At 38.7% G+C, this 17,004-nt stretch overlaps 1 protein-coding gene across 2 annotated transcripts in view; it reads left to right on the forward strand.

Annotated features, from left to right (window-relative positions):
* The window catches only part of mrtfba (myocardin related transcription factor Ba), a 36,823-nt gene that overhangs the window by 10,992 nt on the left and 8,827 nt on the right, over positions 1 to 17,004 (forward strand). For both annotated transcript variants that reach the window (XM_033984699.2, XM_055229467.1), the window contains exons 3-11: positions 726 to 928; positions 8,291 to 8,356; positions 9,623 to 9,678; positions 9,777 to 9,852; positions 10,866 to 11,027; positions 12,258 to 12,433; positions 13,783 to 13,920; positions 14,736 to 14,983; positions 16,573 to 16,738. In XM_033984699.2, coding sequence (XP_033840590.1) covers positions 778 to 928; positions 8,291 to 8,356; positions 9,623 to 9,678; positions 9,777 to 9,852; positions 10,866 to 11,027; positions 12,258 to 12,433; positions 13,783 to 13,920; positions 14,736 to 14,983; positions 16,573 to 16,738 — 1,239 coding nt within the window. In that variant the 5' untranslated portion in view covers positions 726 to 777. The remainder of the gene's footprint in view (positions 1 to 725; positions 929 to 8,290; positions 8,357 to 9,622; positions 9,679 to 9,776; positions 9,853 to 10,865; positions 11,028 to 12,257; positions 12,434 to 13,782; positions 13,921 to 14,735; positions 14,984 to 16,572; positions 16,739 to 17,004) is intronic.

The following is a 17,004-nucleotide window of genomic DNA, read 5'->3' on the forward strand; positions in this document are numbered from 1 at the left end:
CAGTTTGTACAGTACTGTGTGGGACAGTATGTGCACATGCAGATCTATGTCTTGCTCCCAACTCTTCAGGTGAACTTGGCAACGTTTGAGAAACTTGGCTGTAGCGGTTTCACTTTCATAAGATTTAGCAGCTCACAGATGAAAGATCCATTGCTCAGAAACATTAGCATTGTTCTTCAGTGCGGCACTTTGTTGAGATGATATTTAAGGTTCCGGGTTGTATTCCTGGGCGGCCTGTGTGTGGAGTGTTCATGTTTATCCCCCTGTCTTGGTGGGTTTCCTCCGGGCATTCCAGTTTTCTTCTTCAACCCAAAACATACACCACAGGTAATCCTCCAGCTAAGGTAGTCCTGACCAAGATCAGCTCAAGATCTGGAGATTGAGTATTAGGGAGAACCTACAGGGCATCTACAGACCACGTAAAATATTAAATGGGATTTTAAATAAAACCCACCATGTTTATAACAGGCAAAACAAGTAATATAAATGCTTTGCTGTTGTTTAAAGAGGGAGAAATAAACAAGCTGATGATGTCCATGCTGCACACATGGCTTTGCTCAGGCTCTAATGGTTACAGTAAATGTCACAAATGATCAGTGAACAAAATTAGTGACACATGTTCCTGATGTTTTCCTGATTTGTTTACACGTGTCACTCAATAAACATGTATTTTTTTCCTACCTGCACGTGATTGTTCTTAGCCTTATATTGTGGCTCCTTTTTAGGTAGCAGGAGGACGAACACAGAGGGAAGTTGAGTGCGCCCCCCGGAGGCAGCATGGAGGCATCGCGGCTCGGAGCAGAAGGGGATTGTGGTATGTCCAGTCTGCTGGTGCCCAGTCCTCAGAGCGAGGCCATGACCCACGAGATGGAGGAGCTGTCCCTGCAGCCCACACAGGCACTGCCCCCTCTCAACGAACGCAAGAATGGTGAGATGCATGATGGGCTTTTTGTTATGAGGCAGAAAGATAATGTTTTCTCAGGATCAGGGAGTGTTTAGGTGATGTCATAGGCAGGACTAATTTTATAATAAAAATATCAGCATTTGTTTGGTATGCGGTACAGGCTTATTATTATTATTATTATTATTATTATTATTATCATCATTATTATTATTTATTATTAGTTTATTTTTTTATGCCACTGTTATTTGGTGTACCTTTAAAGAGAAAAATATAATTGTAAATTGTGATTAATAAAACAGGGGGAAAATCCTGTTTTATATAAGTATTATGTAATTCAACATTTCTGTCTGTTTTCATATAATTCTTAGTAAGTTTAATATTAAAAGTCATTTCAACATTCTGGCTAGATTGTGGTATTAGTGTGTGAAAATGACGAAAGAATGGACTTGTGGCTTTTTGTGCCAAACCAGAACTCGGTGATGTGTTTATGTTACATGTCACTAACATTCATTTTTTTGTATGAGGCCTGCCAGTGAGCGACTGCCTGAGCTCATAGTGTTAAGTGCTAAACCATGAAATCCGCTAACATCAACAAACCGAAAATGAAATTCTCTCACGCAGCCAGCAACAACAGTTTTTCTTAAGACGTAAAAATACTATTAGCGTGTGGGTTACGTACTCACTTAAAATAGTTTTGGCTCTGTTTGGTGACCATTAGAGCATAAGGTAGTCTGAAAAACATAAAAAAAACAAAAAAAACAAAAACATAACTAGTTCATTTTCAACTGTTTGCACTGGTCCAAAGTTGTTCTTCACTTAAGTTATGTATTCCCGAGCATCCCAATTAATTATCTAGCATGCTAACCTGCACTTCCTGATTCTCTGCCTCAATATCGTGAGTAATGGTCTCTTCTTTTTTACCTCAAGGGCTTTAACTGTAGAAATATATTTAATTATCAGAAGATTCTATCGTGCCACATTCACTTGACAGGTTTTCATGTTTTTTTCTTTTTTTTAATAATTAATAATACAAGTGATAAATATTCATACTTTAAAAAAAAGGTTTAAAATTACTGGAAGTAGTGTTGTCACGATGCTTAACTCGATACGAAGGAATTTACTCAATACTCGATATTGATTAAGATACCGCAAAAAAATAAAACACAACACAGCTTTTTTATTTTTAGTAAGTAATGTTCATTTTCATATACAAAAAAATGTTATTGTATCTTAGCATGTTGTCTTATAATTCTGATAAAGCTTAAACTCATACTTAACCTGTTCAGGAAACTTCAAACTTTGTCCTGTTAATGTGATTGTTGTTGTTTTTTTTTGAGTATTAGTTTTAGTATCTGATTTTTGATACTTTGTCAAGCCAAACGTGAAGTAGAGCTGTGTTCTAAAACTAGTTCCTCTATGTTATCAATACATCATCAAAGCACAGTATGTAGCTACACAAATTCAATGACTGGCAATCATCTAGATTAGCATGATGAATCTAAATGAGACAAATTATTCCTCATTTTCTAACTATATTTTACCTTCTCATCAAAAGAAAAGCCAACTGGTGGTCTCTTTCTCTCTCTCTTCTTACGCCCAGCATTGATCTAAGCTCTCTCCATTTCTCAAATGCTGCTCCGATGTTTACTCTTGTCCGACTCCGGCATCGGTTGGACTCTTAAGTTTGCCCTTTTGGCCACACTGGACCTTTCTTTTCTTGATTTTACGAGTCTCTGATGTTGTTTAGGAAGCACTGGAGGTCGGCCTTTACTTGTCAATGAGGAATCCATCTTTCAACTCTGCTATGATCGTGAAAAATCTTATTCTGTTTAGTTATGGCAGTGTATCAGGTTCAGCCAATGAACCGAGGATGCACATTGCATCACATCCACTGAAAGGTTTTTCAAACCTGAATTGATCTCATATAATTAAATCTGATATAATTGTGAGCTTATAGAGGCAGCTCTGGAGGAAACAGAAAAATTCTGCGCATCAGGCAATTGCTTAAGCTAGTATAGGAGTGAAATATAGTCATTTTGAGCATTTTAACTTGTACAATGCACCTTTTAAGCACAAAAAGATTTTGTTGTATGTCTTTATTTGTCAAGTGATAGATACTGTGTACATTGGGTAAACTTTGGCTTTTGTTTACAGTATACTTGCTAGGTAACAGTTGTTGTACTACCACTAAATATCTCACATCTGTTTTTCAGTAAAATCTTCAGCGTGAAATGAGCAGTCTAACCTAATTATTTGCAGGTTAAACGGTTAATTATCATTCTTGGAAACCACAAATGACTTTAAATGACAGCTACCTTATTTCCCCTTTAATGCGGGGAATGTAAATGGCCTGCATGTACTTCCTAAAGGAACCAGCGTACCAAATGGTCTTCTATAAAAGCGACTGTTAAAGAACCCCGCAGGTTTCCTTATCCATGCGACGCCACTATAGCCACAGTTCAGCCTGATTTGCGCATCGTTGCATCATTGCCCTCACACCTCTGGCTGAAGCACTACCCACTTTCTAATCATGGCTAAAATGTGCAGAACTCAGCTCAACACATGCAGTTAGCAATAATGAGGATAAAGTTGGCAAATTGCATCGTGCTATCCACAGGTGGTGAAATGCACTGTCAGTATCCAGGGTATCAGTGCAATTTTGGCTGCATGAATCTCAGATAATGAACCATTTAATGCTTTGGCAACATCTGGGAGTGAGTGAAAAATAAATACCATTCCCTTAAAGGATTTTGCTGCATAGAGTATTTTACAAATAGGGCTGGGCAATATGACAACAAAAACTATCACATCTTTCTTTATTGATTGTGTCTTAATAAACACAAATAAAATGGCTTTCAATATTAATTTCCTTAACCTAAAAAAGACCGACAACATAAAACTGCACACTGTTTATAGGGCCTATCTAATAATAAAGTATTGTATTAATAGCAAACCAGGAAGTAAGAGCTGAAAGTGACCCTGCAACTGAAACATCGGCCATGTGAAAAGCTGTTCTAAATCTGCAGATGTTTACTGCTGCTCAATCTACATACAGTTAACTTAATATTACTAATGTAGAGATAAACCCATGCTGAAAAAGTTACAGTACAGTAGTGAGCAGTATCAGGGTAAATGCACAGTGTAATGTGATGGCGGTAGGTCCTGTCTGTAAAACCACTTGGCAGTGGAAAGTTTGTGTGGAATGTCAACAGTAGTATCCCCCGCTTTTCATCAAGTGACAGAGAACACAGCTCACACTTTCCACAGGAGTCCTCTCCCCTCTTTATTCTCCTCTATCCTCCTCTCCTCTGCGTACCTCTCCAATATCCTCCTCTCTGCTATCCTCCCCTCCTCTTTCCTCCCCTCTGCACACCTCTCCACTATCCTCCCCTCTGCTATCCTCCCCTCCACTATCCTTCTCTCCTCTATCCTCCTCCCCTCTGCACACCTCTCTGCTATCCTCCCCTCTGCTATCCTCCCCTCTGCTATCCTCCCCTCTGCTATCCTCCCCTCTGCTATCCTCCCCTCTGCTATCGTCCTCGCCCTCTATCCTCCTCCCCTCTGCACACCTCTCCAATATCCTCCTCTCTGCTATCATCCCCTCCTCTTTCCTCCCCTCTGCACACCTCTCCACTATCCTCCCCTCTGCTATCCTCCCCTCTGCTATCCTCCTCTCTTCTATCCTCCCCTCCTCTTTCCTCCCCTCTGCACACCTCTCCACTATCCTCCCCTCTGCTATCCTCCCCTCTGCTATCCTCCCCTCCACTATCCTCCTCTCCTCTGCACACCTCTCCAATATCCTCCTCTCTGCTATCCTCCCCTCCTCTCTCCTCCCCTCTGCACACCTCTCCACTATCCTCCCCTCTGCTATCCTCCCCTCCACTATCCTTCTCTCCTCTATCCTCCTCCCCTCTGCACACCTCTCCACTTTCCTCCCCTCTGCTATCGTCCTCGCCCTCTATCTCCCACTCCACTATTCTCCTCACCTCTGCGCACCTCTCCACTATCCTTTTCTATTCTACCCGCCTCGCCTCTATCCTCCCCTCCTCTTTCCTCCCCTCTGCACACCTCTCCACTATCCTCCCCTCTGCTATCCTCCTCTCCACTTTCCTCCCCTCTGTTATCCTCCTCTCCTCTGTCCTCCTCTTTTTTTATCCCCCTCACCTCTGTGTACCTCTCCACTATCCGCCTTTCCTCTATCCTCCTCTACTCCCCCCTCTCCTCCTCTTCTCTACCCTCCTCACAGAAAACATCAAGCATTATTTACTTCTTTGTCGGCCATTTTGAAACATCGGTCTAAAGTATAACGCTGCTTTTATGCTCTGTCTAGTGTCCAAACATGACACACGGCGCAGGCTGATGGCAACTGCCTGGATCAAAGTCCTGACTCTCTTTGGCGGTGGTCTGTAGAGCTGTTTTAATAGGGACCCCAGTGTTAGCTCTGTGCAGGCGCTAGAGGTCAGAGGTCAGCATGTGTTTGACAGGCAGCTGCTTGTTTTCTGTAGAATTACTTTACAATTACCGGATTACTGGAAATCCATATGAATCACCTAATGTCTTCCAACACGACCAGATTAAAGGCGCTGGTCCGGATTTTTACGGTCTTTAAAATGTCCCAGGTCTGTTTTCAGATTTTGGAGTCATTCCTCACTTTCTTAACGCATTCCATCCTTATTGGTCACTGTGATGAGTTTATAAATGATTTTCACAACTTTCAGAGACTAGATTTTTGCACTCACTGTGAGGCTAAATACAGCTAGCATGCTAACAGCACACCAGTGTTACTTCCTGGTCCTATATCTGTACAGGCTAGAGAACAATACATTTACCTTTTTATTATTTTAAAAAAAAGACTGTCACTAATTTGTAATTTATAAATGTATTTAGTTTCTATTTCTATCAGATGCGTCTTAATAGCGTTACATTGAGCAGTCATGTTTTTCTGTAACATACTCTACTAGACAAAAGTTTGGACACAAGATGTATGGAATTATGTAGCAAAGAACAACTCTGAATACAAAATATAAAACATATTTCTCAAATTCCTCAGAGTACACACCCTTTGCTTTCTTGAAAGTGCTGCAAACCCTTCTCTCAATGAGCTTCATAATGAAGTCTTCTGAAATGTTTTTCACTTCACTAGCGCTTTAGTAGACTAAACTAAAAACATGTTCTTCTAATTGATAAGTTAACTAAAAAGGTGCATGGCAAAAGCTCCAAAAAACAAAAAACATTACTCATCTCAATGCATCTGACCCACGATGCACAAGAATACACCTGCACAGTGATTCTAGTTCATGCAAAACCAACTATTTATAGGAAACAGTGTGCTTGTAAAAACTTGTGAATCGTGAGTTTAATCTGCCTTTTTACACTACATTTTTTACACTTTTTACACCATATAAAGAATTAAAATCTAAATAAAATAATCAACTAATACAAATTCTGGTCAGCTAAGACACCATCAACCAATTAATCGACTAAAAGACTAAGATCTACAGCCCTAGACTTCACAGCTTTCTTAGGGTTCATTAGTGAAATGCCAATGATCAAAGTGTGGCTATGTACAGCCTTTCAGTGAGAAACTACAATGTCAATAGTAATAAAAGGAAAAAACTAAAATGAAAAAGTCTGTCCAAACTTTTGACTGGTAGTGTAATTGGGCAGTAGCACTCTCTTCTTTAATATAACAATATGCAAAAATGTATTTTTGTATGCATTATGCATTAAAACACATTGTGTATACATTAGAATACACAATTCATGACAGACTTTGTTTTCAAAATACCATGAAGTCTTCCACAATAGTCGTTGTTATCGTTGGCATTTAGTCTCCGGCACTGACTCAAACTCTTGTCTGTAGTCATAGGGAAGTGAGTTTAGAACATCTGGCCATGTTTACATCACCCTTGTGTAGAAAAATAACCAACCGTGAGCCAGGGGGAAGTAAGGGCTAGAGGGGAGGAGGTGGCAGCTCTAATAAAATAATATTAGGTTGGGATGGAGGAAGGCAATGGGGCTGCGGATTAGCTTTTTCCATCATCTGGCTGTGGAGCAGCAGTGGATCTCAAATGGAGCTTTTCTTTGGTTTAAAGGAAGAAAAAAAGTAAGGAGGTCTCAGCTGTTATAATGGCCTTTACAGAAGTAGAGACTGTGAGGGACTGCTGTAGCAGTTTACGGAGAGGTAAGTTATGAAGCTTTGATTTGGAGATATAGAAAGAAAGTAGAAACATTACGATTCTGTGCCATGAGAGTTGATTTTCTGTTCTCGTTTGATATTTGTAAGTTATTTTAGATTAGGGCTGAAGAATTTGTTTTAACAATAGGATTTTGTTCAAAGTTGCAAACCTGCTTCCTGAAGAATTGACAAAAACTGAAATATCAATTGGCAAATTAATACAAGAATCACAATTTCAGAACATGTTTGTATAGACCTAAACTACAGGGTTAAAGTTTTTATGTAGACTAAGATGTATATTTTCTTGTTTGTGGTGGAAGTTATGTTACTTCAAAAACTTTTCCAATTGTGTCCATTCAAACTGCGATTTTGATTTGACTGATGTGCCTTCGAACCCTATTTTGGATGGATGTCGTGACTTAACAAAGTCGCTTTTGGTCGGATGCAGAAAGTTCAGTGATTACGAGGAAGAATTACATGGTTTTGTGGTCCAATTATAATGCATTTAAGATTGAACCAAACAAAAGTTGTCACCCCTTTATATTATTGTGAGCTTTGTATGAGTTACTTTTGAGGTCTATTGAAATATTTAAACTTTTTGGGGTTTTTTTGGTTATATTTATTGCACAGAACATTTTAGAAAACATGTGTCCTAACTTTTGGTGTTGGGGGGAAAGAAAACTAAAGAGTCTTAAAAGGATCGTGAGTCTATGTCTTAACGATTAATTTATGTTAATAACAGTGTTTCCACCACAGTAATATATGCCCCTTTTTAAAATCGAGAATTGTATTAGAATTGAGAATCGGCTTAAATCAAATCACTAGTGACTTAAAGATTCACACCCCTAGTTCTTGTTTCATACAAAAAAAAACTTGCCACAAAATGTTATAAAACCATGGCGTATAAAATATATTTACTGCAGACTTTGATTTAAAAAAAAAAAACAACTAGACCAGCTAAAAGGAACTATTAAATGTTTCGTCTCACTGCAACCTCAAGCTATGAAATACCTTAGTAATGACATAGTGTTGAAAGCAAAATCCCCATTTAAAGTGACGTGATGCAGTCTGTATAAAGCAAGAGTCTATTTCACCTTTGTTTTAGTGGTTTTGTCTGTCTTCCCGTTTTGACTGTGTGTTTTGACTCACTGATTTCCTCTTTATAATGTTAGACATAACTGATATGCATTTGTGTGTGACTCTTTCAGTGCTGCAGTTGAGGCTCCAGCAGAGACGCACCCGAGAGCAGCTGGTGGATCAGGGCATCATGCCGCGTGAGTAATGCCACACACGCTTGGACAGGAAGCAAAGTTTGAAGTGTGATATATGACAAAAGAAAAAAATTATGTACGTAATGCCTATAATACAGTGATGGTGATTATTTCCAGTAAACCCTATTCTAAATGTTCAATATCATTAAAAAGCATGATGAAAGTAGTTTGAATGAGTCATAGAAGTTACTTATTCAGCCCTCAGCTCATATCTTAGCTTTTAGAACAAAAAAAATAATAAATAAGTCCCCATTAGGACTAAGAAAAAGTACACATGATAAATATTGATGCCACAAAACTATTGTTCCATCTTTCATACAGACATTTGTACAGTAACAAGCCCAGAATGTTTGTACTTAATGCTATAGAGACGGAAGCTGTCGTCGCCGATAGAACGCAGTTGCGGACTTTCCAATAGCGCAGCTCCGCAACCAACTGTGCTTCATGTAAATTCAAATGGCGTCTCAAAGCAGAAGCATGGGCTCTTTAAATATGTTACTGTCATTACGGTAATCTGCCTGTGTTGTCCCTCGAAGACGACCAATCAGAGAGCAGGTGGCGCGGGGATTTTGTCAGTCACTTATTCAATGCGTCAAAGAAAAAATACCGATGGATATGTAAAATAGAGGTAGTTGTGTGAGAAAATGCACATTCTGATACTTAATTTAACATGATTTTTATGGCCAACATAATTTTTATGGCTAAAAAAGAATAAAAGTCTAGGCGAGCTGTACTGGTCTATACTGTGCTCAGTCCTTAAAGGGTTAACAGTAAGGCTGCAACGATTTAATTACAATGAGCATGACTAATTGACTATTAAAATAATTCTTAACTATTTTAATAATTCTCAGAAACTGGCAAAAATGTTTTAGAACATAATCTTAATAGAACATAATCTTCTCGGTAAGATTGTCATGATATGGTACAATATTTAATGTCATACTTTGGAAATCTACAGAAAAGTAATAATGGTATACTACTTTTTCCTTTACTACTATTACTAGTTTACAAAAAAAGAAGGAAGAAGAAGCAGCTGACTACTCAACTAAAATAAGTTTGTGGCATTACAACTGTGTGAGAAGTAAGCCTGCAACTGACAGTTTACACCACAGTGAGAGGCAGCTTCATCGTGGGCGGGACAGAAAAACAGCCCCACTCGGCAATGATAAGACAATAGAAAAATAAACATGTTTGCTCTGTTCAATGGTATCACTTACAAATACAATGGACTTTTTTTTATTACGCTTTAATGACGTTTGTGTCTGGCAGCTCTGAAGAGTCCAGCTGCTTTCCATGGACAGATCCGCAGTCTGGAGAGGGCCCGGGTGGGAAAAACACTCAATTAAACCAAATATTTAAAAAAAATAAATGTTTGTAAAATGTAAGGTAGGTAATAACTTCTATAACTCTTCTCTTTACTTAGACGGAGAACTTTCTGAAGCACAAAATCCGCAGTCGTCCGGAGAGGGCGGAGCTGGTCAGAATGCACATCCTTCAAGGTGCTTTGGAATATTGTATTAAATATAGAAGCTTTCTACCTTGTTATAACATTGTTTCCTCATCAAAACATGCCTAAAGAGGATTTAGATGTCATCCATGCATGTTTCAGTAATCCTCCTCATGGTTAGCTGTAAGATCTATGCTCCTGCACGACATTTCTTAGAGAGTTAGAGTGCTCTGAAGGGGGAGTGACTTAACACAGAGAACAAAGGGAGGACTCAGCGTTAAAAAGTAGTGAAAAAACATGTTAATATGTTGATTTCAGTGAATGCAGCATTTTCAAAACAGTAAAAGTAACAAGGGGATCTAAATATGTTATGTGTTAGCAGTTAATGACCCACAGAAGTAAAATACGCCCTCTTTAAATCCAATTTCACTTTTATATACAAATATTTCAATAGTCAAAGAGACAAAACATTCCAGCATATGGTCTGTGACAATGGATTATGATGTTCAGTGAGACAAATAAAACAAACGGTTTACAAACAATCTCTCAACAGCCCACCACAATCTAAATTTAAACATACGGCATCTGTAAAAAAAATAATGGGTTACATAAGTTATTTACAGACATATACAGGGATGCCTATGTGTATCTGCAAGCATAAGCATTTACTTTCACTTGCAGTTCTAAAACGAGAAGAAGAGAGAATAAATGCATTCAATCAGTGTTATCTATTCTGCTTATTTTTATACTTTTGCTGTTGATATATTTCTCTACACTGGCATAGTATTTTCTCTTAAATTCAAATACACATAGAGGGTTGGCAATGGACACAAATTACAAATCAAAATCACATCTTGAAATCATCTCACAACCCTCCCAGCTATGAACTACTGGCCTACACTAAACTCTACACGTTAAGATGCAATATGCACTAATCTGCTAGCATTAGTGTTATAGTAGCTGTTGTCCATTTCAATCAAAAAAGGGCAATTCTTTCCGAGCAACATTCAGTACACTACACACAGGCCCAATCCTATTTTTTGAGACATTCTTTCTTATCTTTAGAAACCGGAGCAGAGCCGTCATTACAAGCCACACAGATGAAGTTAAAGCGCGCCCGCCTGGCTGACAACCTGAACGAGAAGATCGCTCAGAGACCAGGGCCCATGGAGCTGGTGGAAAAGAACATCCTGCCCGTGGACTCGACCCTCAAACAAGCCATCATAGGTAACAACGACATAACAACGACATAACAACGACATAACAACGACATAACAACGACATAACAACGACATAACAACGCTGCTACAGAGAATAGGTCGTGTTCATGTTCTTTGATCATGTCATAATGTCAGATTGTGGGCAAGGGCCTATACAACTCTATAGGAAATTTGCAGTTGTTGAAAGAAATATCCAAAATAAAAGTCCATAGATGTTGAACCTTATCGGTATTTGTAGAGATTCAAACTTGGCATATTAATCTCATGGCTTTAAGTTCTTTCAGCTGATAAAAATATGTGCATTTGGAGTTAAATAGTGGCACCACTTTCTGAAGCTATTGTGAAAGAATGATTTTTATCTTTATTTATTTATGCTGACAGACAAGATGTTGAAGTTTATGCTAGTTTTTGTTTCTTGAGGATAGGTTTAGTAATTACAGAGATATTGACCATAAACTAGATCAACAAATCTGCAGTCTCTAGCTCATTTTTAAAGTGCAGGCTTTCATGTTTTTCTAATTATTACTTGGTTTGGTGGGATTGTTCCTGTGGTAAATAGTTATCATAGTTCTGAGTTCTAAAACAAAATACCTCCATCCAAAATTCAGGGACAAATTAGGGGCAAGGACAGTATTTTTGTGGCTGTTTAAACACTAATTCAACTAAAATAAAGGTGCTGTCATTTATTTGTATTAGTCTAATTGTAACTATTGTGCACTTTAGACAGATTTTAGCCTGTTAAAGTAGAACTAAGTAACTTTTAGCGATAGAGCGCTCCCTACAGCTCTTTTCTTTTCTTTGCATTTCAATAAAACAGAAAAAACGAGGGTTTCCCAGGAGAACTCTCTCTCTCGGGTTGTGTCGGCCATAATGCAAGGCTGGTTTTCTGCATGGAGACAGTGCAGGGAGATGGTAGACACTTCAAACATCCCAAAAATATGTATTTAACATTTTTACCACATTAAACGTCCTTGTGATTGTTACTTAGTGTTCTACTTTAACATTATGGTGGGTAGCAGTTATAGAATTACCTCTCAGTATGTCATATCTGCTGTAACCAGGAAGTAAAATTATAAACTAGGCAAGATTGAGTCGACGTCTAAATATAATAATGTTAACTATGTTTCAGTGAAATTAGAAGTCTAACCTGTCATATGCACTTTAAACTATAGGGATTGTAGAATGTTGTGATGTCGCGTAGACCCAACCTATTGAACATTTAAAACATGTCTCACAGTGGGACAGGTGAACTATCCCAAAGTGCTGGATGAGGACAGCTGCGATGCCCTGTCCCCTGAGCAGCCGGCCAGTCAGGAGTCCCAGAGCTCTGTGCCATCACCGGGGGACAGTCGCGCACCAGAGACGCCCTCTGTGGTCCAAACTGCGCCACAGCTCCCAACCACCATCCTCCAGGTCAGAGCACCAGCAAAACACGACAACAATGTGGTCTGTGATCTGTTTAAAATTATAAAGGCAAGTGTATTTGTATAGCACAATTCGTACACAAGGTAATTCAAAGTGCTTTACAGAATAAGAAAGACATTAAAATCACACAAATCAAAACATAAATAATCACAAATAATCATCTTAAAATTACCATTAAAAGAGAAAAGTGCAGAATAAAAACCTTTCAGTCATATGCAGCTAAACAGAACTGATTTGAGTCTGGATTTAAACATTGTCAAAGTAGAGGTCTGTCTCACATCTTCAGGAGACTGTTTCAGGTTTTAGCTGCGTAAAACTTAAACGCTGATTCTCCATGTTTAGTCCGGATTCTGGGCACCAGCAGGAGGCCGGTCCCTGAAGTCCTCAGAGTGTGAGATGGTTTATGTGGCACCAACATGTCGGAGATGTACTTTGGACCCAGGCCATGGAGAGATTTATACACAAGCAGAGCTGCTTTAAAGTCTATTCTTTGAGCTCCAGGAAGCCAGTGCAGAGACCTGAGCACAGGACACATGTGCTCGTACTTCCTGGTTCTAGTCAGGACCTGAGCAGCAGTGTTCTGGATGTTCTGTTCTGTCTTAAGGCTCGTTTGGAGAGGCCAGTGAGCAGGACGTTACAGTCGTCTAACCTACTGGAGACAAATGCATGGATAAGTCTCTCTAAGTCTGGTTTTCACAGTTTACCTTTGATATTTGCAATGTTTTTAGGTGGTAAAAAGCTGCAGATGTTATTAATGTGATGTGGCTGTTAAAGTTCAAGTCTGAGTTCATTATTACCCCTAGATTTCCAGCCAGAGTTGAAGGTTTTAGAGAGAGAGATAAACTGGATATACATTTACCGATGCTACATTAAGAAATTCAATACTAAAATATCAAGCAGTCTGTTATATTCTTGACAAAATTAACCTTTTGCAGTACATCCTTTTTAATATCCACTAGGCCTTCACTATGTATCGCAAACAAATCAAAATCGCAATTTGAGTGGGTGTAATTCTCAAAACACTGAGGTTACAGTTAAGCCTGTCACAATAACAAACTTTGAAGTGCGATATATTGATGAAGTAAATATAGACAATAAACGATAATACTGAAACTAATTTATGTACTGACACACAATGCAAGAGCAGATTTACACCACGGAAACTATTCTAAATCTACAATATTGTTTAAAAAAAAAACATGTAGCAAAAAATAATAGCAACACTCATCAGAAAAATCAAAACATTTTTTTTCCAAAATGGTGCAGCCCTAATATCCATCTATTTTCAAACATAAAAAGCTCTGTTTATCTTACACAGCTGTTATATCTGTGTGTAGGCTGTTCCTGTGACTACTCCAACAACAACTGACTTCATCAAACCGCTCTTCACCAATGAGCAGCTTTCTCCAACTGTCACAGTGTCCCCACCCACTACCATTACTATTCCCACCAAACCAGGGCCCACACTCATCAAGGTAAGAACATTTACAGTTATTGTGATACATATATAGTAGTAGTATCGTATTTTGGCTACTGGTCTACACACATTTATGTATTAAACCAACAAAACAACTAGGGATGTTATTTTGTGACGAAACATCACATCAGGATTTGATCATTATTTACGATTATTGATACCATGACCAGACCTTTAAGTCCGTTTCATTCACATTGTCTAACAGATTCCTACAGTATGTGACCAACTTAATGTGATCTAAACAATGAGATAAAAAGCACTTTGCTTTTCTAGAGCAAAGACTGACTTAAAATCGCATTTTTGCTTTTAAAATAGTCATAATTATTCATTTTAAGTTTTACTATATATATTTTAACCTGGATAATTACAATTATCAATTAATTTCATAATCCTGACTTCGTTGGCGCGACAGTAGCTCAGTTGGTAGAATGTTCGTCCTCTCATCCACCATGCTCTCAACATAAAACATCATTGATAGAGCTGTCAGATCCACTGGTGATTCCAGCTCCCACAGATGAATACTGCAGTTGTGTGCTTGGGCAAGAAACGTAACCCACTTCACCTCCAGTGTCTGTGTACATTGGTGTGTGAATATGTGTGTGAATGGGTGAGTGGTTCCTTGATGTAAAGCACTTTGAGTGATTTGAAGGTAGAAAAGCACTATATAAATGTGACCATTTACATACAATAGGACAGATATTTTCACATAATTCAGAGGTCATTATCAGATAATGTAGCACAATAATTGTTGACGATTGAATACCTTAACAACACTATTTAGTCTAAAATGTGTTCATCCCACTGTTTTTTCAGCAAAGCCAACAGAAACCCGGCTCTGACAAAAGCCGCAGTAAGAAAGGCAAAGAGCCCAAGTCCCGTGTGAAAAAGCTCAAGTACCATCAGTACGTCCCTCCAGACCAGAAGCAGGAGAGCACAGAGGCCCACATGGACTCCTCCTACGCCCGCCTGCTTCAGCAACAACAACTGTTCCTCCAACTGCAGATCCTCAGCCAGCAGCAACAGCACTACAACTACCAGACCATCCTGCCCGCCCCACTCAAGTACGTGATAACTACTGTGGGATACGTGTGTATTATGGCGGTACTGTTTGTGGGGGGTTGATACTAAAACCAGTACTGAAACTAGATATATCTTAAGATCATTTATTCAGTATAAGACCAAACCTCCTACATGAGCCACTATGGAACCTACCTGGACAACAGAGGGATTACACAGATATAACGCCATGTGGGAATATAAGAAAGAAATTACCGGTACTGTGGTTTAATTGCTCCTTGCTCCTTGAAAAACATGTATTCTCACAGTAAGCGGGGTCACCTATCCACAGATCTAACCTGTAACTTGGCCTGGTGACACCACCTGGTTGTCCGTTGGGGATTAGCTAAATTAAATGCAAATTGCCTTTTGAACATTCCAGGCAAAGCAATAACATCTCCATGGTGACAAACAGGTGCCGGACTTTACATCTGAAAAGTTACATAGTGCACCATTAAGTTAATAAAAAATACATTTGAAAAAAAAATCAAAACGTTGCTGCTTTTCATTAAAGCTGCCCTCACCAAATCACCATATTTTTTGCATTATTGTTTACATTTCAATTTGAATGTTAGCTAAAGAATTTTAATGTAAATTGAATATTTGTGCCTTTTTTGCATGACTATGTAATAATAAAGGGCCGTTAGTGAAAACAGTCTTATCAGTGCAGGTGAAACTTATGAAAACTCATCTTTGTTGTTGGGGTCCATTAGCTTATTTCCAATAACAAAGCAGAGTCTGGGGATAATGGCTGACAGGAAGTGGTGTGAGCAGCTGCTGTTTTTATGGTTTTAGCCTTTGATTGTGCGCTATAGAACTGCTCTGAGTAAGACAGCACACACTAAAACAAAAAAACATGTGACTCAACCTCCTCAAACATAAGTTGTGTGTCTCAGATGAATGAGCACTAATGATATGTGCATATTTTTATCATATTTTAAACATTATAATCAAGTTGTGTAACTTTTTCTGGTGAGGGGTTACTACTTGCTTGTCTCAATAGACATGTTATTGCTTTACTTGGAATGTGCCACAGTATGGCATTGAATTTATTCATTTTTTTTATATCAATGACATGTGTTTTCAGTGTTCAAAAATACAGTGAAAAATATAAAGTGAGTAGTAGAGATGAGTAGGAGGTTTAGGAGGTCTCTCCACAGATCTGACCTTCAACTTGGCCTGGTGTATCACCCACTTGTCTCCAGGGAGATGAATAAGTTTAGTGCCATACACAGAAAAGTTACATAGTCCATCTTTAAGAGGTTGTATTTGTCATTAATGAGGCTATTAAAGTGCATTTGACAGGTTTTTATGATTCTATCATTTTATGTACTTTGGTGGGATAATACCTGTTGTAAATATAAATTATAATTTTACACAATCAAGAAGCAATTTTTGAGAGATAAAATTTGAAAAATATCTTGAAAATTACAGGAAGAGCAGAGTTCTAAAACATTGGCAACATCACACTAATATTTGTTAAATAATATTCCTAAAAGAGCAGTCCAAAGTCACTATAAAGAAGCAGACACTCTCCTGTCTGTCCACACACACAATGGCTCACTGCTGCATTTTCTGGCTGTCTTTCCTGCAGACCCGTGGCAGAGGGTCAGGGCAGCAGCACAAACAGCCTCCCCACCTCCATCATGGTGTCACTGCCCACCGCCCCCCCTCCACCTCCCCTGCCACCCTCTCGGACCGTCAACACGTTGAGCAACCGCAGGCCTGGAGTGCTGCCCGCCAACCTGGAGGAGATGAAGGTTTGTGATGTAATGTACTATGCAAGATTGAAAAGAAGAGTTTGGTAGTCTGCAGTTTGCTAAGAGAAAACCCAGATTAAGACCCAAAATAAATTAATATTCTCATATTTGTTAAAACTGAAATTTTGAACTTTAAATGGACTGCAGCCAGTATCTTTCATGTAATAAAGTGAATTCTGCTCTTCAGAGCTGCACATTCTGTTGTGTGCTGTCTGTATCTAATCATAGTAACATAGACACTAGCTTGCTATTTACATTGTAGATTC

This window comes from Periophthalmus magnuspinnatus, chromosome 19 (assembly GCF_009829125.3).
Source record: "Periophthalmus magnuspinnatus isolate fPerMag1 chromosome 19, fPerMag1.2.pri, whole genome shotgun sequence".
NCBI lineage: Eukaryota > Metazoa > Chordata > Actinopteri > Gobiiformes > Gobiidae > Periophthalmus > Periophthalmus magnuspinnatus.